General features: G+C 38.0%; 1 protein-coding gene across 8 annotated transcripts in view; it reads left to right on the forward strand.

The window, feature by feature from the left end:
- Positions 1–8,872: 8,872 nt before the first annotated feature.
- Positions 8,873–20,746, forward strand: part of AP3B1 (adaptor related protein complex 3 subunit beta 1) — a 230,528-nt gene continuing 218,654 nt past the window's right edge. For 6 of the 8 annotated variants that reach the window (XM_044777964.2, XM_044777968.2, XM_044777970.2 and 3 more), the window contains exon 1: positions 8,880–9,180. In XM_044777964.2, the coding sequence (XP_044633899.2) occupies positions 9,053–9,180 (128 nt within the window). In that variant the 5' untranslated portion in view covers positions 8,880–9,052. Of the gene's footprint in view, positions 9,181–20,746 lie in introns of all 8 variants that reach the window. The other 2 variants (XM_044777972.2, XM_044777965.2) reach the window with 2 other exon arrangements.

Genomic DNA, 20,746 nt, shown 5'->3' on the forward strand with positions numbered 1-20,746 from the left:
AAGCAGAGGTGAGAGATGGGAGAGAAAATCCTGGTGGTACCATGTGGGTCCCTAGATCCATTACTCTCTGAGGGCAGTGCAACCCTCGTCAATAAACCTCTTCCCCCACACCCTTTTGTTCATTTATTTTTTGCTCAGTTGGTTTGACAGGGATTCTTTCTCATTTGCAACAAAAATATTCCTGATTGAGAAAGTAGTATTCTTGTTTATAATATTTAATGGCTCGTATTTCCTCAAGTCGTAGTATTTCCTTAACTGTTCTGCTAACGTTGCACTTTAAAGTCTTCGGAAATATTTTTCCGTTAGAAATGCAGTGTTCTTTTTCAGTGCCTTTTGAATGACTTCTAGTAAATTTTCCATTAGTTTCCTCAAACATGGGCCCTTGGTTTGGATTCTGAACTACAAGGTTTAAAACTGAGTGATTTACCACCTAATTGAAAGCCATTCAGTTTTGCTTTTTCACTTCCGTGATAATCATTCCGTCTGTGATTATACCAACTGTTGTGGCAAGATCCGCTCCAGCTGCATGGGCACATTTGAAGGCGTTAGTGTGCTACGTCAGTGGCTTGGGAAATTTTTTATAGTATCACTAAGATTTATTTCTGACTCTCGTAGGAGCTGCTTTATGATTTCTTTTAACCTCAAAGACAATATTGTTCAATTTTAAGCCTTCAGACCTTTACATTCACTTAAGATATTGAATTACTCTGTCATCCTAATGTTTGTGAAAAATGCCTCTGATTCTCTTATTATGATGAAGTCTATATGTACATTTACCTGTATAAATTAACTTTTCCATATTTTAAGGTTTAGTTCAAATGTTACTGTCTTCTATGTGATTTCTTTTTCACTTTGTTCACGATTCGTTTTCACCTATCATTGCACTTAGTAAATCTACCTCGTATCTATGAAAGGCGATGCAGTGATGGGAGTAGCGCCACTGAAGGGTCCTGTAATAGCCATAGAATCTGATTCTTTCAGAGAATCATAGGTAGCAATATACTATAAAATATATTACCATCAAGTTATTTATGGAAGCATAATTTTTAATAGCAAAAGATTAGAAACAAATCAAAAGTTCATAATTAGGGGGCCAGTTTAATGAATTATGATACAGCCATAAAATGGAATACTATGCAACTGTAAAAAAAAGACCAGATAATTTTTGAATATATTGATATGGTGCAATCTCCAAGATACATTAAGTGTCTGAAGAGGTGGTTTAGTAGAGTAATTAAAAGTGTGGACTCTGGAGTCTGATCTAGGTTCAAAGATCAGCTCGGCCGTTTATTAGCTGTGTAAACTTGGGCAAGTTTCTCAAGTCCAGTTTCTCAGTTTTTTCCACCTGTGAAATGAAGATGCTAATGGTAACTACCTCATAGGATTCTATGAGGATAGAATGAGTGAATACACGCACAGCACTGAGAAGAGTGTCTGGCCTATAGTAAAATAACCGAACTATAACAATGGGATATGAACGAATGATTTTTTAATTATGTAATATAATTCATAAAAAACGAAAAATTAAATATTTTCTAAATATTTTTCCCAGTGTTTACTATTATCGCCTTCTGTTGTAGAATTATACATGCTCATGTAGAGGGTTCTCTCCTCTGTTATTATAATGTCTTTGAGGACCAGGCCTGGCGTTTCCTCGTGTGTGTGCCCTGCATGATCTCAAGCATGTGTCATATATAAGGCAAGTTCCATGGGTATTTATTGATGGAATTAATAAAACATTCAGATTCCTCTCTGTACATAAATGTGATTTCAGAGCTTTAACATTTAGAGTATTGACCTTAAACAAATAGACAACCAATTATATCTGCACCAAAAATGGGGTTTATTTGGGATCAGCAAAGAATTGCTATTTGGGGTCTGCAACCATGGCAAGCCATGTGCAAGACCCCCCAGCAGCAAGAGAGGGAAAACTCTTTTATAGAGGAGAAGAGGAAGTTGTGAGGGCTATTGTAAACAAAGGGTTCAATGTGTAGTGGCTTTTCATTGGCTGCGTTGTGACAGCCTCTCATTGGCCGAGCTTCTTGCCTGTCCAAAAGAGGAAGTCTTTCTTATTCCTGTTGGGCTCTGCAGTCATTGGAGGGCATGAGAATTCCCCCTTTTGGCCTCCCAACTAAGAATTAATGTTTATTAATTTGACATTGTCCCTTTTGATTGAGATCTTTCTCTGAAAGCATCACTGATCAAGTTTTTCTGGTTTCAGCATCTGTCCCTTGATGCCAGGAAGGACCTTTCCTCAGTTTTGTGTCCCACATTGGAGGGAGAGTGCACAGATGGGAAATGTATTGAGGCCACATTTGAGGAACAAGGAGGGGTAGAAGAGAGAATTCTCAAGCATTTTTCTCAGGTCAGAACAAGCTTGGTGGATCAAGGAATGGGAAGGCCAGACTGTCTGGATTGTAGTCAACTAGGGAGAGTGGGTCACAATGAAGGGAGGAGACACAAGTGAGGGTCAGATCAAGTAGGACCATTGTAAGTGCATGTAAATGACAACTTGGAGCTTGAAATTTTTAAGAGCTTAATAAATGGAAACTCCTAGTTATTAGAGATCATATTATTGTTTTATCCATAATTTAAATTTATATATTTTCAAAAGTAGGAATAGCTTTGTTCCTTATAATCAATTCAAATGAACACTTAGAAAATACTTGTGAATTTGAACCTCACGACTTCACTAACCCAATAAAATTTAAATTCTGTTAAAAACTTTAAAAAGAGTCATTTTCTAATTGTAAAGCCTTCTACAACTATCTACATAGAAGTTATTGCTTTACAAGTATTTGTTTATTGTTTCTAGCCTAGATTTTTGCTAAGTGGCTTTTTCACCCCAGTCCTCAACCAGGATACTTCTCCCTGAATCCTGAAAATATTTTCCTAAAATTCATTCAATTTTTGTGGTTAATTTTTAATCAATCTGGAATTTATTTACAGGTATTTTGTGAGTTAGAGACTATGGTATGCTGAATGATGACCCCCAAATATACCCAAATCCTAATTCTTGTAAACTGTGAATGTTACTTTATATATATGGCAAAAGTGACTTCGCAGATGTGATTAAGGTAGGATCTGAGATGGGAAGATTGTCCTGGATTATCTGGGTGAGCCCTATATATAATCACAGGTGTCTTTATAAGAAGGAGGCAGAGGGAGATTTGACACAGATTGGGAGAAAGAATGCAAGGAATGTGGCTCTAAGAAGCTAGAAAAGACAAAGAAGGGCTTCTCCCCTAGAGCCTCTGGAAGGAGTGGCCCTGCCCATGCCTTAGACTGTGTCACTTAATTTCAAACTTCTGGACTCCGGAACTATAAGGGAATAAATCTATGTTGTTTTAAGCCACTAAATTTGTGGTAATTTGTTACAGCAGTCATTGGAAACTAATACAGAGATCTAACTCTCCTTTATCACGCTATACTTTTTTTTCCAAAACCTTTTTTTCTTTAAGCTGCATTTATTCTTCCAGATGAACTTTAGATTCAATTTGTCTTGTAAAAAAATTGAATTTTGATTAAAACCGTGTTAAATATAGAGATTCACTTAAATATTCCTAACCAGACACGAAGACTCTCTTTTCAGATCTTTCGCCGACCTCCTATATTTAAATTATAAAATTTTATAGTTTTTCTTCACTTAGGTATTGTATATTTCTTAAGACTTATTTATTGCTATTGTGGAAAAGGATCTTTTTAAGATTACATTTTCTAATTAGATAATATTGGTGTGTAGGAGCGCTATTAGATTTTCAATCTGGCCACTCTGCTGAATCAATTTAAAGGTCTAATAATTTTATCTTAGATTTCCCAGCAATACAATCGTATCATCCATAAATATTATAATCTTTCTCTTCTTTTCCACTACTTATTTTTCTGTTGCATTAGCTAGAATCTATAGGACAGTGTTAAATGGTAATGCTGTTAATAGGCCTATTTGTCCTTTTTCGGACTTTAATTGGAATGCCGTTAGTGTTTCATTAAGTATGATATGTGTTTTACTTTGTTTATTTTGTGGAAGTATTTTAACATCATCTATACATGCATCTCTTTATATATGCATAAAAGTGATCAGAATATTCCCTGCTATTTCTAGGTTATTAAGTATTTCAGAAAAGGTGAGGAAGTATTATTTCTTGTATTTCTGACATCTATTAATACATATCTTATATAACTATATATAATAAGTATAATAAGTTTCTCAATGTTGAAAAATTATTTTACTATATAACAAAATCAATTGGGTAATTTAATGTTTTCATTTAATAGTTTTTCAGTATTTTGTTTAGAAAGTTTATAGCTCTCTTTTTTGTATTAAAAAATTCAGCCTTTGGGGTTGGCCCCGTGGCCTAGTGGTTAAGTTCGTGTGCTCTGCTGCAGGCGGCCCAGTGTTTCGTTGGTTCGAATCCTGGGCGCGGACATGGCACTGCTCATCAAACCACGCTGAGGCAGCGTCCCACATGCCACAACTAAAAGGACCCACAACGAAGAATATACAACTATGTACTGGCGGGCTTTGGGGAGAAAGAGGAAAAAAATAAAATCTGAAAAAAAAAAAAATTCAGGCTTGGATATCAGTAATGCCAGTCTTACAAAATGAATTTGGAAGTGCTTTGTCTTTTTCTTTTTTTAAAATTTGGTAATAATTTAAAATAACAGAAACGGCCAACTGTTTATAGGCTTACTAGAACTGTATTGGTTTAGTTTCTTTTTGGTTGTAGATTTTTCACTTTTCCAATTTTTCTATAATTATTTAGTCTATTCAGGTTTTCTACAGTTTGTTTTCAACAAGTTTAGGAATCAATTTTTATAACTTACACTCTCCTAGAAAATAATGAAAAAGGTTAACATTCATTATCTATGTGTGCCTACAAATCAAAAGGATGGATAATCCACTTAAAAATAAGCCAATGCCAAGTCTGCATAGTTAATAGAAGAAAAATTCAAATAGCCACTTAATGTATATGCTTTAACTCCATCCTATTTAGGGTAAGCATGTATCCATGTTTCCTTGGGAAAGTCCTGGTTTATATCTGCTCTTCCAGTCAAATTATGACTGGTGTCACCTTTTAGTCTTAAAAGTTTTCTATTCAGACAATAAATTATATAGTCTCCCTAGTTATAATAAATAAGGTGAAATTTTAAACCGTAATGAGGATTTTATTTTATTTTTTTGCCAATCAGATTAGCAAACATTAAAAAGATTTCTGACATGAATTGCTGGAAAGGGTATAGTGAAACAGAGGTATATTGGTGGAATAGATAATTGGTACTGTCTTTTTGAGTTATAAATTTCTCAATATCTATTAAAATGTTAAGTATGCATGTCATTTGATCTACCTATTGGCCTTCTAGGATCTTAACTTCTGGAAATTCTGATGCTGGTTTGCAAGCACATGTATGGGCAAGGTACTTGTATAGGTTGCTGATTAAATAAATAAAGGTACATTTATAAAATGAAATATTATGTAGATGTTTAAAACAATGAGATAGCTGTACATATATTGGCATGGAAAGATTTCCGTTGTATATTAAGAGAAAAAAGTAAGATGCAGAATGATATTATAGTTTTAACTGACATTTGGTAAAATATACACATATACAATTTGTTTTCCTATGCTTACGAAAAAAGTTTGAAAATATGTACACCAAATTTAATACCTATTATCATAAGAGTTTAGATGAATAGAAACTGAAATGAGTAAATTCAATAAAGGTTTTGTTAAATATTAGGGAAAAGTCACTTTTAAAAAAACATAGCATACTCAACAATAATCCTGAGACACTATGTATGCTGGTAGAAAACAGAAAAACCTGGTTTTGGCTTGGTAACAAGCGTCAGAGCATAATCCCTTGGTTCTAGTAGAGCTGACATTTCTTCTGGTTGGAAGCATGACCTTTTCCCTCTGACAGAAGACTTCATGACTCTATAAAAGAGTTTTGAATTCTGAAGAGAAGGGAATACTAGACCTCAACTTATGTAGTTACTATTTTTATATTTCTGTAAGAGTATACAGTCTTAGAATCTTAAGGCAGTAAGGGTGCTCAAGTGTCTTCTTGTCAACCCTCTAATTTCTTTTTCAGTCATAAAAGAAAGTTTTATCTGTTTTTCCAAGGAATATGTGCTTTGCATCTTATACACAATAATCCAGAGAGGAGAAAAAAAAGTTACCCAACAACTATTTTGAGGCATATATAACCTTAATATCCACACCATTCAAGGACAACGTAAAAAAAGGTAGGTCAACCTCCTACATGAGTCTGTATGAATAAATAAAAATACTACCAAATAAAATCAAGCAGAATATTAAAAACGACAGACTCGAGAATAAAGAACTTCAAATCTACAAGAAAAGCAGACTATTCAATGTAAAATTAGGAAAATACATCCATGTGCAATTCCCAGAATAATATGCAAATGGAACAATAATCATATAAAAGATGCTCAAATTCATTATGACCATGAAAGTGAAAACAATTACAATAAAAATAATATTTATATCTATCATATTGAAGAAAATAAAAACTTTAGAAAACCCAGTGTTGGTGAGAATGTGAGGAAAGAAGATTTCTCAGACACCGCTGTGGGAATGTGAACTGCTAAAATTATATTGGAGAATGATTTATGATATTCAGCAAAGGTGTATATAATCTACAACCAAGAAATTCTTCACTCAGCTATATATGCCGGAGATTCTCTAGGGTATGTATTTATCAGTGTCCTCATTTTACAGACAAAGGAAACCAAAGCCTAGTTTCTTTTACAATTAAATGAATTAATATATGTAAATCACTTATGTGCCTGGTACATATTACGCCATCTATTAAGTATATCTCTGACTATCATCATCATTATCATTGTGAATAATCAGCTGTAGGTGAAATTTTATAAGTTGATCAATATCAATATTGACAAACAACACATGTTAGGTGCTCCATCATTGCATCTCTGGAGGGGTAGTCTAACAGCTGAATTAAAAAACCACCAAGTTTTGACCAGACTGTGAGGTCTGGAGGATGTTTCCTCCTTCCCACCTACAGCTTCAGTCATGTGTGTTTCCACAGTAACAATGTGGCCTTTATTTTTTAAGTTAACTTTTCATAGTTTTAATTAAGACAATTTTTTTAGAGCAGTTTTAGGTTCACAGCAAAATTGAGAAGAAGGTACAGCGATTTCCCATATACTCCTTGCCCTACACATGCATAGCCTCCCACATTACCAATATCCCTCACCAAAGTGGTACATTTGTTACAATTGATGAACCTACATTGACACATCATTATTACCTGAAGTCCATAGTTTACCTTTGGGTTCACTATTGGTGATGTACATTCTACAGGCTTGGACAAATGTATAATGACTTGTAGCCATCATTATGGTATCATACGGACTATTTTCATTGCCTTAAAAATCCTCTGTGGTCTGCCTCTTCATCCCTCCTCCCCTCTCTCCAACCTCTGGCAATTGCTGATCTTTTTACTGTCTCCATTGTTTTGCCTTTTCCAGAATGTTATTTAGTTGGAATCATACAGTATGTAGCCTTTTCAGATTGGCTTCTCTCACTTAGTAATATGCATTTAAGATTCCTCTGTCTTCTCATAGCTTGATAGCTTATTTCTTTTTAGCACTGAATAATATTCCATTGGATGTACCATAATGTTTTTATTCATTCACCTTCTGGAGGATGTCTTGGTTGCTTCCAAGTTTTGCTAATTATGAATAAAGCTGCTACAGACATCCACATGCAGGTTTTTGTATGGGCATGTTCTTAACTCCTTTGGGTAAATACCAAGGAGAGCTACTGCTGAATTGTATGGTAAGAGTATTTTTAATATTTTAAGAAACTGCCAAACTGTTCTCTAAGTGGTGGTGCCACTTTGCATTCCTACCAGCAATGAATGAGATCCTGTTGCTCCATATCCCCACCAGCATTTGGTGTTATCAGTGTTCTGAATTTTGGCCAATTGGTGTGTAGTGGTATCTCACGGTTGTTTTCAAACCAAAAAAAAGTGGACCTTTTGAGAAGTTGAGGGGCACACTCTGATCCTTGAAACACCCAATCCTCTTCCTAGAGGCTCTAGGCCCCCAGGTTGTGTTTCACTAGACCCTTGTCAGTTTCTGGCTTCTTGGGTTTTGGGTTTCAACGCCTGCCTAGAGGGGAAGAAATAGGGAAAGAGTAGGGACCGCGCTGAAACCCACCTGAGACGGCAGGCCTGGGGAAGTAACGCCTGGAAAGAAGCTTTGTCAAGTGCTACCCTAGGGCCAGGCAACATTCCGCCTCAGCTCCCTAGCAGACGCCACCAGGAAAGAAAGAGGTGCCCAGATGATAGACTCCTCCTGGCGCGTGACGTGGCTCTATTTTATTGTATTTTTTGGCAGCCAGAGGTCGGTAGGAAGTACTCCTTTAGCTCTGATCCTCAAAGGCACGGTCCTGAGAGGTTTCTTTAAAGCGGAGCGTTCTGGGGATAAAGGTTGCTTGGGACGGATGTGAAAGTAAGGCCACGCTGGCCTGGCCGGAAGGAGAGGAACAGAAACTAGCCTAAAAAGGAAAAGCGATCATGCTGGGTTTAGGAAAGCTAATCCAGAGTGTTAAATGGCGTTTCAGGAGAAATCTGAAAGCTGTTGGTTTACAGCAGGAGTCAAGCATAGACGTGTCCAGGCCCGGGGAACCTCCTCAAAGGATCAAAATGGACACAATGGGTATCTCTTCCCAAAAACACTTTAAAAGCGGAGAGCCCAGGCTTCTGCAAGCCGGTGGCCTCCTTTCCGCACTGCCTGGGTCCCAGCCTCTCAGCGACCTCGAAGGCCCGGAGAGGGGAAATCCAGGCGGGCCCTGGAGCGGCCGGAGTGGGCTCCGGCCAGCCCGCACACTGGGCATGCGCAGGGGGTGGGCCGCCAGGTTGGCTCAGGGAGCCGTGACGAGTCCGGAAGCGCGTGCGCGCGCCCCTCCGCTCGAGAACTAGTTTTGTTCCGCGTCCTGTGGCCGGGAGTCCTTCTGAGCGAACCCCCCGGCCGGACCCGGTCGGCGCCGGCAGCACCGCAGCGATGTCCAGCAACAGCTTCGCTTACAACGAGCAGTCTGGAGGAGGGGAGGCGACGGAGCTGGGGCAGGAGGCCACCTCGACCATTTCCCCCTCCGGCGCCTTCGGCCTCTTTAGCAGCGATCTGAAGAAGTGAGCAGAAAGCTTGGGGCGCGGGGCGGGCCTGAGGAGCGGGGCCCCGGGGGGCGGGCGCCGGGAGAGCGTGGGGTCGTCCTGAGCCCGCCCCGGAGCCGGCGGTGGCCTGTCCCGCAGGTGGGTGGGGCGGGTCCGTGGGAGTGGTGGGAGTTGTTGGTGAGTTTGGGGTGAGGGTGTGTAGGGATCTCTAGTAGTTCTCAGACTTGAGTGAAAAAAGAGCTGTTTGGGTCCCGTCCCCGAAGACTCTGCTCTGATTGAGTTGGTCTGGGCTGGGGCGCAGGAATCTGAATCTTCAACAGTCACTTCTGGCTGATTTCATGTTTGCTGGATCAAACTTGGGGAAATGGGCAGCGTAGGGTGAGAGGAGGGTTGGCCAGTGGAGAGGGAGGGTTAGTGCGAGTGCGGCTCGTGGGAAACCTTCCTGCGACCCCGGAGTGTAGGAGCCTGGAGGTGTTCTAGGCGCTCTGGGAATGGACAGACTGATTTATGCCAAACTTTGTATTCTTGGACAGTATCCTTTGCACTACAGACGAAAAACCCCAATCCCAAACAAAATAATAAACATATGAGAAGAGAGTATTTAGAGTGTTACCGTGAACAAATCCTACAATTTTACAAATGAATAATGTTAATTTTAACGCACTCTAAAACAATGTACACTTCGTTTTGTAAAAGTTAGAGTATTTTAAGTACCATGGAAAAATGGAAAGAAAGCACCCCTAAATTGTTTTTTGCTTTTTGTTTTGGTGGGAGGGATTTTAAACTTACAGAATCCTGGTAAGTTTATATTTTATTGTAATCATTTTCACATCTTTTAAATGTATAATCTCTCAGTACTCAACATTGTAGTTATGTATTAGGCTGTCACTAGATTCATGCTGAATTAAGGAAAAGTAGCCGTGCTGGTGGCTTTGCAAATGTCAGAAGGAAATAATTAAAATTTAATTTAAATTTTACTAACAAGATCGGGCAGTCTGGAAAGTTGCTGGTAGTTGAAATTGGGATTGAATTTTGGCTGTACTAAGCTGACTGAAATCTTGCGTACAGCATGTGGAATGCAGTTTTTCCCCCCTTATTCTCAGATTAGAAAAGTTTAAAAGTAATGTAACTAATTTCTTTTCATTTTTCGTTTTGTGCATTGAGATAATGGATTGTTCCAACAAGGGCTGGTTGTAGCTGTACAGTTCTCTTAGCAAAATGTTTCCACTGTTGAATTAACCTCGAAGTCTGCCTTAGTCTGTTGGCTCGGGGCCGGTTTACAATTAATTTACTTTTAGTGGTTTGTGAACATCTAAGATGTTCTTCTCTTAGAGCCTCGGATTTCCTATTTTGTCCGATTTGGGCCTGATGTGGAGAAACATGTATGGCTTTGCCTATGACCAGTGCTGTTGAGGTGATCGAGCAGGTTGATTTAAAATAAAAATAGCTGACATTTCTTGAGTGCTTGTACATTTGTGCACACTCCTTTACATTTATTGTTTCATTCAGTCATCCTAGTAACCCCGTGACTTGTTACCAGATATTTCTCTCATCTTACTTTGCAGATGAGGAATGGAAGCACGAGTGGTTAACTTGCCCAAGATCGCAGAGCTAGAACCCTGGATTTGAACCCGTACATTGTAATCTTAGGGCCCATTCTCTCAAGCCCTTGGATATGCTACTTACTACCTGATAAAATTTACAGTGCTTTTTAGAGAATGCATGCAACTCATTAAAAGTTTAAAACTTTGAATAGTAGCTGTGGACAGTGTATGACCTTGAAGCTTTAGGAATTAGAAACATTTTGGCCATTGAACTGCAACCTCCTGGGGTTGTACAGAAACAAGGGAACCCCACTTCTGGAAGTGGTCACTTAATCTCTCTTGAACCTACATTCTCTCCTCTATAAAATGGTGATATTTCTTGCCTTTTTTAAAAAAACCAAATGACAAAACTTAAAACTTACTCTGTTCCTCTGCTCTAATTTGTTTTATTGAAGTATATTTGACATGTAATGTATTATTTTGATGTACATCATGATTTGATATTTATATTTATTGTGAAATGATCACCACAGTAAGTCTAATTAACATCAGTCACCATACCTAGTTGCAATTATTTTTTCTTGTGATGAGACCTTTTAAGATCTATTCTCTTAGCAACTTTCAGACATATAATAGATTATTATTAACTGTAGTCACTGTGCTGTGCCTTACATCCCCGAGATTTATTTCATTTGTAACGGGACGTTTGTACCTTTTGACCCCCTTCACCCCTTTTTCCCCACCAGCTCTGCTCTAATTTTTGATGGTTTACTTTGAAATAGTTTCAAGTTTACAAAAAAGTTGCAAAAATAGTACAGAGAACTATCCCTTATGAAGATTCACCGATTTTTAAAAATTTGCTACATTGCTTTCTTTCTCTCTTTCTCCATACACAGACAGACACGTACATATATTCACATTAGCATGTTTTCTGATCCATTGGAGAATAAGTTGTATGCATCATGTCCCTTTACTCTTAATACCTTAGTGTGTATTTTTTTTTTTTAAAGATTTTATTTTTTTCCTTTTTCTCCCCAAAGCCCCCCGGTACATAGTTGTACATTCTTCGTTGTGGGTCCTTCTAGTTGTGGCATGTGGGACGCTGCCTCAGCGTGGTTTGATGAGCAGTGCCTTGTCTGCGCCAGGGCTCGAACCAACGAAACCCTGGGCCGCCTGCAGCGGAGCGTGCGAACTTAACCACTCGGCCACGGGGCCAGCCCCCTTTAGTGTGTATTTTTTAGAAAGAAAGATGTTCTCTTAACAACCATAGTACTGTTATATTCAGGAAATTTAACATCATTGCAATCTACAGTCTGTAATCCAGTGGTGTCATTTGTCCCAATAAAAAAATATTTTTTTATTAGCATTTTTCCCTCTAGTCCAGGCTCTAGTCCAGAATCATGTATTTCGTTTAGTTGTCATATCTCTTTACTCCCCCTTGATCTGGAATAGTTGCTTAGCCTTTGTCTTTCACTACATTGACATGTTTGAAGAGTACAAGCCAGTTATTTTATAGCATGTTAATCAGTTTGGGTTTGCTGGTGTTTCCTCGTGTTTGGATCCGTGTTATGTATCCCTGGTCAGAATACGGTAGTATTATCACTGGTAATAGGTGATGTGGCTTCTCAGACTACTGCATCTGGGGGCATTGGATGCCCATCTTCATGGTCTTAATTTTCACAGTCAAAGGGTTGTTCATTATTTCTGTTTTTAAAATAATCTCTCTATGGGGGGACCCTTTCAGACCATGCAGATGTCTTACTCCTCATTAAATTCACCACCTCCTGCATTTAGCAACCATTGATGAATCTCCTGAACCAGTCTTTATCACAGTGGCTGCAAAATGGTGGTGATCCAACTCTGACTGCTTCCACTGTGCCGCTCTTTGGCCTCTTGTCCTGAGGCTCTGTGTTCTTTGATCCTTCACTAACCATCTCAGGGATGCCTAATCACTTCGCAGTCACAGGATTATTCATGATTTTTGTTTTCTGAATTTAATCTTATTTATCAATCATATTTATTCCCTCCTCCCTTTAAACAAAGCCAGAATTAGGGCGTTTTAGATGGCTTTTTGAAAGCAGATCCTATACATCACTTATAGGTTAATCAATCCTGTGTATTAGATTCTTGGCTTCAAGATTTTCAGTTTCTTCATTTAAAATGTAACAAATTGATTTTTTGGGATTCCTTTCTTTTGGCATTGTTGTAAACTTTTATTCCTCTAGATTTTTTCTAAATTATTTTCCTTCTTCGTCTTAAACAAAGAAGCTCTTCTTTTATCTTAACCAGTTTGGCTGTGTGTGTATAATTAAAAGATAATTTTATTTCTAGATTAAACATTTAATTAGGAATTAATTTCTAGAAAGGAACAGACAAGGCTGATGTTTCTTAACAATAGTAAAACTCCTAAATTTCTGGATCTCTTTTCCTTTGAGAGTATCACGGTGTATTAGAAAGAGCATTGGAACTAAAGTGAGAAGACCTGGGTTTAAGTTCTTTTCCACTTGTAGAAGTGTTTTCTTGTTCAAGTTGCTTGATCTCTTCAAACTTCAGTGTCTTCATTTCTAGAAAGGGTGTGATAATACTTGCGTATTTTGTGAGTTTCTCATGGGGTGGTATAATTGAAGGTGATTTTAGCACTATTTGGAAAGGTTGGTGAAAGCTTCACTGAAGTGCGGACATTTTAGGTCTTAAAACGTGAGAAGGTTTTTGCCAGGTGGAGGAAAGGGGAGTTCTTCAGGCAAAGTATATGGAAACAGGAGAGTTCCAAAAGAAAATGCATGTTCAGATGAGATATAGATTTGGGCGTCAACATTTAGAAATGTAGGTAGTAATTAAAGCATGGGACTGGATGAAATCGCCCAGGGAGAGCTTTCTTGTCAGAAGAAGAGGCAGTTTAGACAAAACTCTAGGGAACACCAACATTTAAGCTGTGAATGGAGGAGAACTAGGGAAGAGACAGTGCTCAGAGGGCTAGGAAACCAGAAGAAGCTTTAAAAAAAAAAAGGGAAGCTAAGAGGGAAGTTAGTAAGAGGAAATGGTCAACTCTGTTTTGAATTGCAGAGTGAGGGCAAAGAGAAGGAAGGCTGAAAAGAGGCCATTGGATTTAACAATTAAAAGGTGACTTAGCAACCAGGAACTTAGCAATGCAGTACCTTCTCAACCACATTGAAAGGTAGCATTTTTAGTCCCTTGTGAAATTGGGGTGGGCTTTTCATTTGTTTAGATTCACAGAGCTGATTTAGACCCAGACGGAGTGCTACAAGCTCTCCTGTAGTTATACTGCATCATGTAACGTCAGGTAGTCGGTGCTACATCAGTGTAGTTGCATTGCATTAGTAAAGCCTGGCTTAAATCAAAACTGAATCAAGAAGAAGTAGAGAATTTGAATAGACCAGTCACCAGTAAGGAGATCGAAACAGTAATTGAAAACCTCTCCCAAAATAAAAGTCCAGGACCAGACGGCTTCCCTGGTGAATTCTACCAAACATTCAAAGAAGACTTCATACTAATCCTTCTGAAACTCTTCAAAAAAATTGAAGAGGAGGGTAGGCTTCCTCACTCATTTTGCGAAGCCGGCATTATCCTGATACTAAAACTAGACGAGGACAACACAGAGGAAATTGTGGGCCAGTATCACTGATGACTCTCAATACAAAAATCCTCAACAAAATACTAGCAAATCGAATACAACAATACATTAAAAAGATCATACATCATGATCAAGTGGGTTTCATTCCAGGGATGCAGGGATGGTTCAAGATCCTCAAATCTATCAACGTGATACACCACATTAACAAAATGAAGAATAAAAATCACATGATCATCTCAATAGATGAAGAGAAAGCATTTGACAAGATACAGCATCCATTTATGATAAAAACTCTGAATAAAATGAGTATAGAAGGAAAGTACCTCAACATAATAAAGGCCATATATGACAAATCTGCAGCTAATATCATTCTCAATGGAGAAAAACTGAAAGCTATCCCTCTAAGAACAGGAACCAGACAAGGATGCCCATTATTACCACTCTTATTTAACATAATATTGGAAGTCCTAGCCGGAGCAATCATGCAAGAAAAAGAAATAAAAGGGATCCCAGTTGGAAAGGAAGAAGTGAAACTCACTATTTGCAGATAACATGATTTTATATATAGAAAACCCTAAAGAATCCACCAAAAAACTTTTGGAAATAAATGAATATGGTCAAGTCACAGGATACAAAATCAACATATAAAAATCAGTTGCATTTCTATACACTAACAATGAAGTCGCAGATAGAGAAATTAAGAATACAATCCCATTTAGAATTGCAACAAAAAGAATAAAATACCTAGGAATAAACTTAACCAAAGAGGTGAAAGATCTGTACACTGAAAACTATAAAAACATTGTTGAAAGAAATTGAAGAAGACAGAAAGAAATGGAAAGATTTTCTGTGCTCTTGGGTTGGAAGAATTAACACAGTTAAAATGTCTTTGCTTCCTAAAGCAATCTGCAGATTCAGTGCAATCCTGATCAAAGTTCTAATGATATTTTTCACAGAAATAGAACAAAGAATCTTAAAATTTACATGGAAGAACAAAAGACCCTGAATAGCCAGAGGAACCCTGATAAAAATAACAAAGCTGGAGGTATCACCCTCCCTGATTTCAAAACATACTACAAAGCTATAGTAACCAAAACAGCATGAGTGGCACAGAAACAGACATACAGATCAATGGAACAGAATTGAGAGCCCAGAAATAAACCCACACATCTACGGAAAGCTAATTTTTGACAAGGGAGCCAAGAGCATACAATGGAAAAAGGAAAGTCTCTTCAATAAATGGTGTTGGGAAAACTGGACAAGCCACATACAAAAGAATAAAAGTACACCATTATCTTACACCATACACAAAAATTAACTCAAATGGATTAAGGACTTGAACACAAGACCTGAAACCATGAAACATCTAGGAGAAAACATAGGCAATATGCTCTTCAACATGGGTCTTAGCAACATATTTGCAAGTACCGTATCTGACCAGGCAAGGGAAACAACAGAAAAAATGAACAAATGGGACTACATCAAACTAAGAAGCCTTCTGCACCGCAAAGGAAACCATCAACAAAATGAAAAGACAGCCTAACAATTGGGAGAAGATATTTGCAAACCATATATCTGATAAGGCATTAATATCCAAAATATCTAAAGAACTCATACATCTCAACAACAAAAAAAACTAACAACCCAGTTAAAAAACGGGCAAAATATCTGAATAGACATTTCTCCAGAGAAGATGTACAGATGGCCAATAGGCACTGAAAGGATGTTCAGCCTCATTAACTATCAGGGAAATACAAATCAAAACTACAATGAGATATTACCTCACACCGTCAGAATGGGTATAATTATCAAGACAGGGAACAAGTGTGGGAGAGGCTGTGGAGAGAAGGGAATCCTCGTACACTGCTGGTGGGAGTGTAAACTGGTGCAGCCACTATGGAAAACAATATGGAGTTTCCTCAAGAAATTAAGAATAGAACTACCATGTGATCCAACTATTCCACTGTTGGGTATTTATCCAAAGAACATGAAAACATGAGTCCATAAAGATACATGCACCCCGATGTTTGTTGCAGCATTATTCACAATAGCTGAGACTTGGAAGCAACCTAAGTGCCCATCAGTGGACAAATGGATAAAGAAGAGGTGGTATATATCCACAATGGAATACTACTCAGCCATAAGAAACGATGAAATCTGGCCATTTGTGACAACATGGATGGACCTTGAGGGTGTTATGCTAAGCAAAATAAGTCAGAGGGATAAAATCAAATACTGTATGATCTCACTCATAAGTAGAAGATAAAAACAACAGTCAGCTAGAGACAGAGATTGGATTGGTGGTTACCAGAGGGGGAGTGGGGAGGCAGGAGGTTGGAGGTTAAAAGGGGTGATTAGGCACATGTGTGTGGTGATAGATTGTAACTAGCCTTTGGGTGGTGAACATGATATAGTCTACACAGGAATGGAAATATAATGATGCACACCTGAAATTTATATAATGTTATAAACCAGTTACCGCAATAAAAAAAAAGTCTTGTTTATGTTTTTAAGTTAAATTTTGTTTATTGTCATCTTTACAACATCAGCCATGAGAATTTCATTACCTACAACCCTTTAACCTTTAATATCAGTGTTTCTCAGTGGGGTCCAGTAGGAAGATTACATGTGTCTGGTTTGTATACAGTTACAGCCTATCTAACTTTATCTCTGCCGCTTGTTGTTCTTTTCAAGAAAGCATATAGAAGTGCAGCTGAATGAGAGTAACCTTTTACAGGGATGTTCTGAAGTTTACTTTATTAAAAATAAAGATAAACCAGTTCCAGATGTCAGTACTTTATTAATAGTAACATTATTTTGGACATACCTGAAAGAGTTGCTGTGTCTCAATATGAGGTTCTAAACTTTTTTCTGTGATAGTTTCCATTTTTTATTATGATATTTAATTTTAATTAGGGTCTATCCCATATTTTTGTTATTTTTTCACTTAACAGTTTTTAATAGTTCCAGTTGTTTGAGCTTGCTCTGCTTTCTTTTTACTTGTCCTGCTGTTTCTCATTGATACCTTTGTCTCAGTCAGTCATTCTGTATTCTCAGGCTATGTAGTGACTCCATGAAAATTTGTTGAATATTGTCTAAAGGAACCTTTTTTACAAACTCGCCTATATATATAATTTATGTGAAGGTGCCTAGCAAAATGTTTGGCTCCTAATTTTGCTTAGTAGGTATTTTCAGATCCTATTCAATTGAATGATTCAGATTCTACTAGCATTTACTGTCTCTTTTACCAGTGTGGTTAAAAAATAAAGCATGACTAATTCCCGGACCTTATGCAGAAGGAAAAGCTGGTCTGGTATCCCTATTGTGTTGTATTATACTGATCTATTATTGTATCACCCTGAAGTTAATCGTCTATGGGTCTAGAACAGCCATTTTCTTCTTCCTTGTGTCTTTGCTGTGGTTAGGGTTAATTGACCTGGAATTGTCACATAGATATTGAATGAACTTTACAATCAGGATTTTTTGTCTCTCTTCCATTCTTCAAAGGCATCTTTATTTGCAAATTTGGGATTATTCCATAGTTACAGTTCATCCTTCTGTGTTTTCAGCACAAAAATACAAAACACTTATAAGATCTTTATCTTACCTTTAAGAAACTTAGAATTTAGTTGGTGAGATAAGGCTAATGTGAACTAATGGTCAGTAACACACGTGTATAAGTCATGTTAAATTGTCTAATAATTCTCAACTTTTCATTGTAATATACCTACTGAAAGGTATTTATTACAAGCCTTTATTATATAGACAATCATTTACCAGTGAAGAAAATGGAAATGCTGGACCTTTGAAATGTAAAACACGTTTTAGTTTGAGATGCTGAAAGTGTTGGAGCCCTGAGTCGTCAGCATATTATGAAGAGGCGCAGGCTCCTCCTTGTGAGTTGGTTTCTCTCGTGCTCAGAGTCCGGGGTCACAGGTATGAAAATACGCTCCACTAGTGATTTCTGTAGCATGCTGTTGTCCTTCTCCTCATCTCAAGTTCTGAACATTTAGACCCTTTGAGTCCTTATCCCTCCAGTTTTGGTAATTGATCTATCTTGGTAATTCTGCTTAGCTGGTTGAAATTTGTGGTCACTAGGTCTACTTCTGGAGAAGTTAACAACATAGTTGCCATGGTATGTATGTAAATTGGATCTTTTTTATTTACAAAGGGCATGTAAAATATTAGGCAATTTCAATGTTTTATTGATTTTTCACTAAGTAAATGTCATTTGTTCCAAGATGGCTATTGATGAAAGAAGAAACTGTATAATGCTATCTGCAGTGCATGCCCAGCTAGATGAAGTAGTTGTTTTTGTCCTTACATAAATAAGACTGCTCGTTTTACAAAGGGCCAACTACTCTAGTTTTTTTGTCAGTTCACTGGTGCAGTAGGGTTCCTATAGTTTAATTCTTGAAATATACTTCAAATTATTACTACATTGAACAAAAAATTGATGACATGCTGCTTGTAAGCAGAGTCCTACACTCCAACAGATTATAAAAATGTTGCGTTTTATTTGCTTAGCTTGCATTTCTTCTTAGAGGAGAGTCAGTTCTGAGTTTTACAATTCATCTTAACAAATAGTCAGCAGAGAAAATACTCATCCCTTCATACAGGATATGTTTTTTTAAGATCACTGATTTGGTGAAATCCAAGGAGAAAATCTGGAATACTTCAATTTCCTGCCTTACCGTTAAATCCCAGGATGTGAGATATGACATTATTTCTAAAAAGATTGAGAATTCAGAGCAACATTACTAGAACTGAATGATGAAAACAAAAACAGCGGACAGATGGTTGGTTGAAATGTTCTTTTTTACTGCATGAAAAGTTACAAATGCTCATGGGATGACAAATGTATTACAGTGAAATAATTTGACAGTATTGCAGTTGTGTGTATAAATGAACTACTGACAAAAACAAATTGCCTGCAGTCCAAATTCAAAATTTAAAGTGAAGAGCCCAAAGTAGAATAATCAAGATGGAAATGATTTTCCTGTATTTCATATTATTATGAATAACGTTCGTTGGTTTGTGTATTTCGAAAAGACTTATTTAGCTTATCAGCTGGAAAGAGTTCATAGATCCAGAAGTGAACAATTTATAGTCAATGTCTGGTTATTGATGGGCTGATTATTTGTAGTGCTGATAGGAACCGACCTAATTAGAAGGCAGTGTCTTTAATCCTTCGGCTGAGTGAGTTGGCATGGCAGCTGGACAAGGGAAAGACTCATGAATAAGGCTGGTTTCAAAACCATGGGTTGGCAGAGCTACACATCACCCAGCTTCACTGTAGGAATGGGTTTTCTCCAAGTTTCTTAAAGTCTAGGTTAAGAATGCGGTAATGAGGGATGAGGGGGAGGTCAGTACTATGAGGGCGGAGAGCTAAGGGCAGAATGGAAGGTAGGGGCCAGACTGTGTAGGGCCTTGTCAGAGCTTTGGATTTTACTTTGAGTGAGAAGAGAAACCCTTGGAGGGTTTTGAAGAGAATGGGTATTTAGAAGACAGTAACTATTAAGTGCCTTTTGTGTGCCAGATATATTTCCTCCTTCAAAAAAGGTTATAGTCTGTGGGGTATTTGGGACCTGTATGTTCATTTCTAGTTTTTTTTTTTTAATAACTTAAAAATATTATAGAAGTAATTTATTGATTCACCAAATATGAGTGCCTTCTGTATGCTCGGCATTGTTCTTGATGCTGGGGATTAAGCAGTGGACAAAATGCTTGCTCCCATGGAACATTTATTTTAGTGGAAGGCAGACATGTAATGAACAAGTCAATATATGGTTGATCAGTTGGTGACAAGGAGAAAAACAAAGCAGGGAAAGAGGGTAGAGAGGGTGGGAGTTGGGTTGGAGTTTGAAATGGCAGGATCAGGAAAAGATCGGTGAGAGTTTAATGGAGCACATACCTGAAGGAGGTGAGGGAGTGACATGCAGATGTCTGGAATAGCAAGTGCTCAGGCCCTGAGGCAGGAGAATTACTGACCTATGTGACGATCAACAAAGAGGCCAGTATGGCTGGAGTAGAGTGAATGAGGCAGGGAAGGTTGTAGATGAGGAGGTCAGGGAGGTAAGGGGCCAGATCCTCTAGGGCTTGGTAAAGCGCTGTAAGGACTGTGATTTTGCTCTGAGCGGGAAGGGAAGCCATGGGAGGGTTTTGAACCGAAGAGTGAGATGATCCAATTTACCTTTTAAACGGATCACTTTGCTTCCTGAATTAGGAATAGACAGCAGATCTGAGGCAGGGAGACCAGCAAGAAGACTGTTGCAGTAACCTAGGCAAGAGATGATGACCAAATTAGACTGGTGGTAGTGGGGAGGAGTGGTTGAATTCTGGATGTATTTTGAAGGTAGAGCCGATGAGATTTGCTCATGGTTTGGATGCGGTATGTGGGAGAAAAAGATATCAAGGATGGACACAAGGTTTTTTGCCTAAACAGCAG

This window comes from Equus asinus, chromosome 9, assembly GCF_041296235.1.
Source record: "Equus asinus isolate D_3611 breed Donkey chromosome 9, EquAss-T2T_v2, whole genome shotgun sequence".
Lineage (NCBI taxonomy): Eukaryota > Metazoa > Chordata > Mammalia > Perissodactyla > Equidae > Equus > Equus asinus.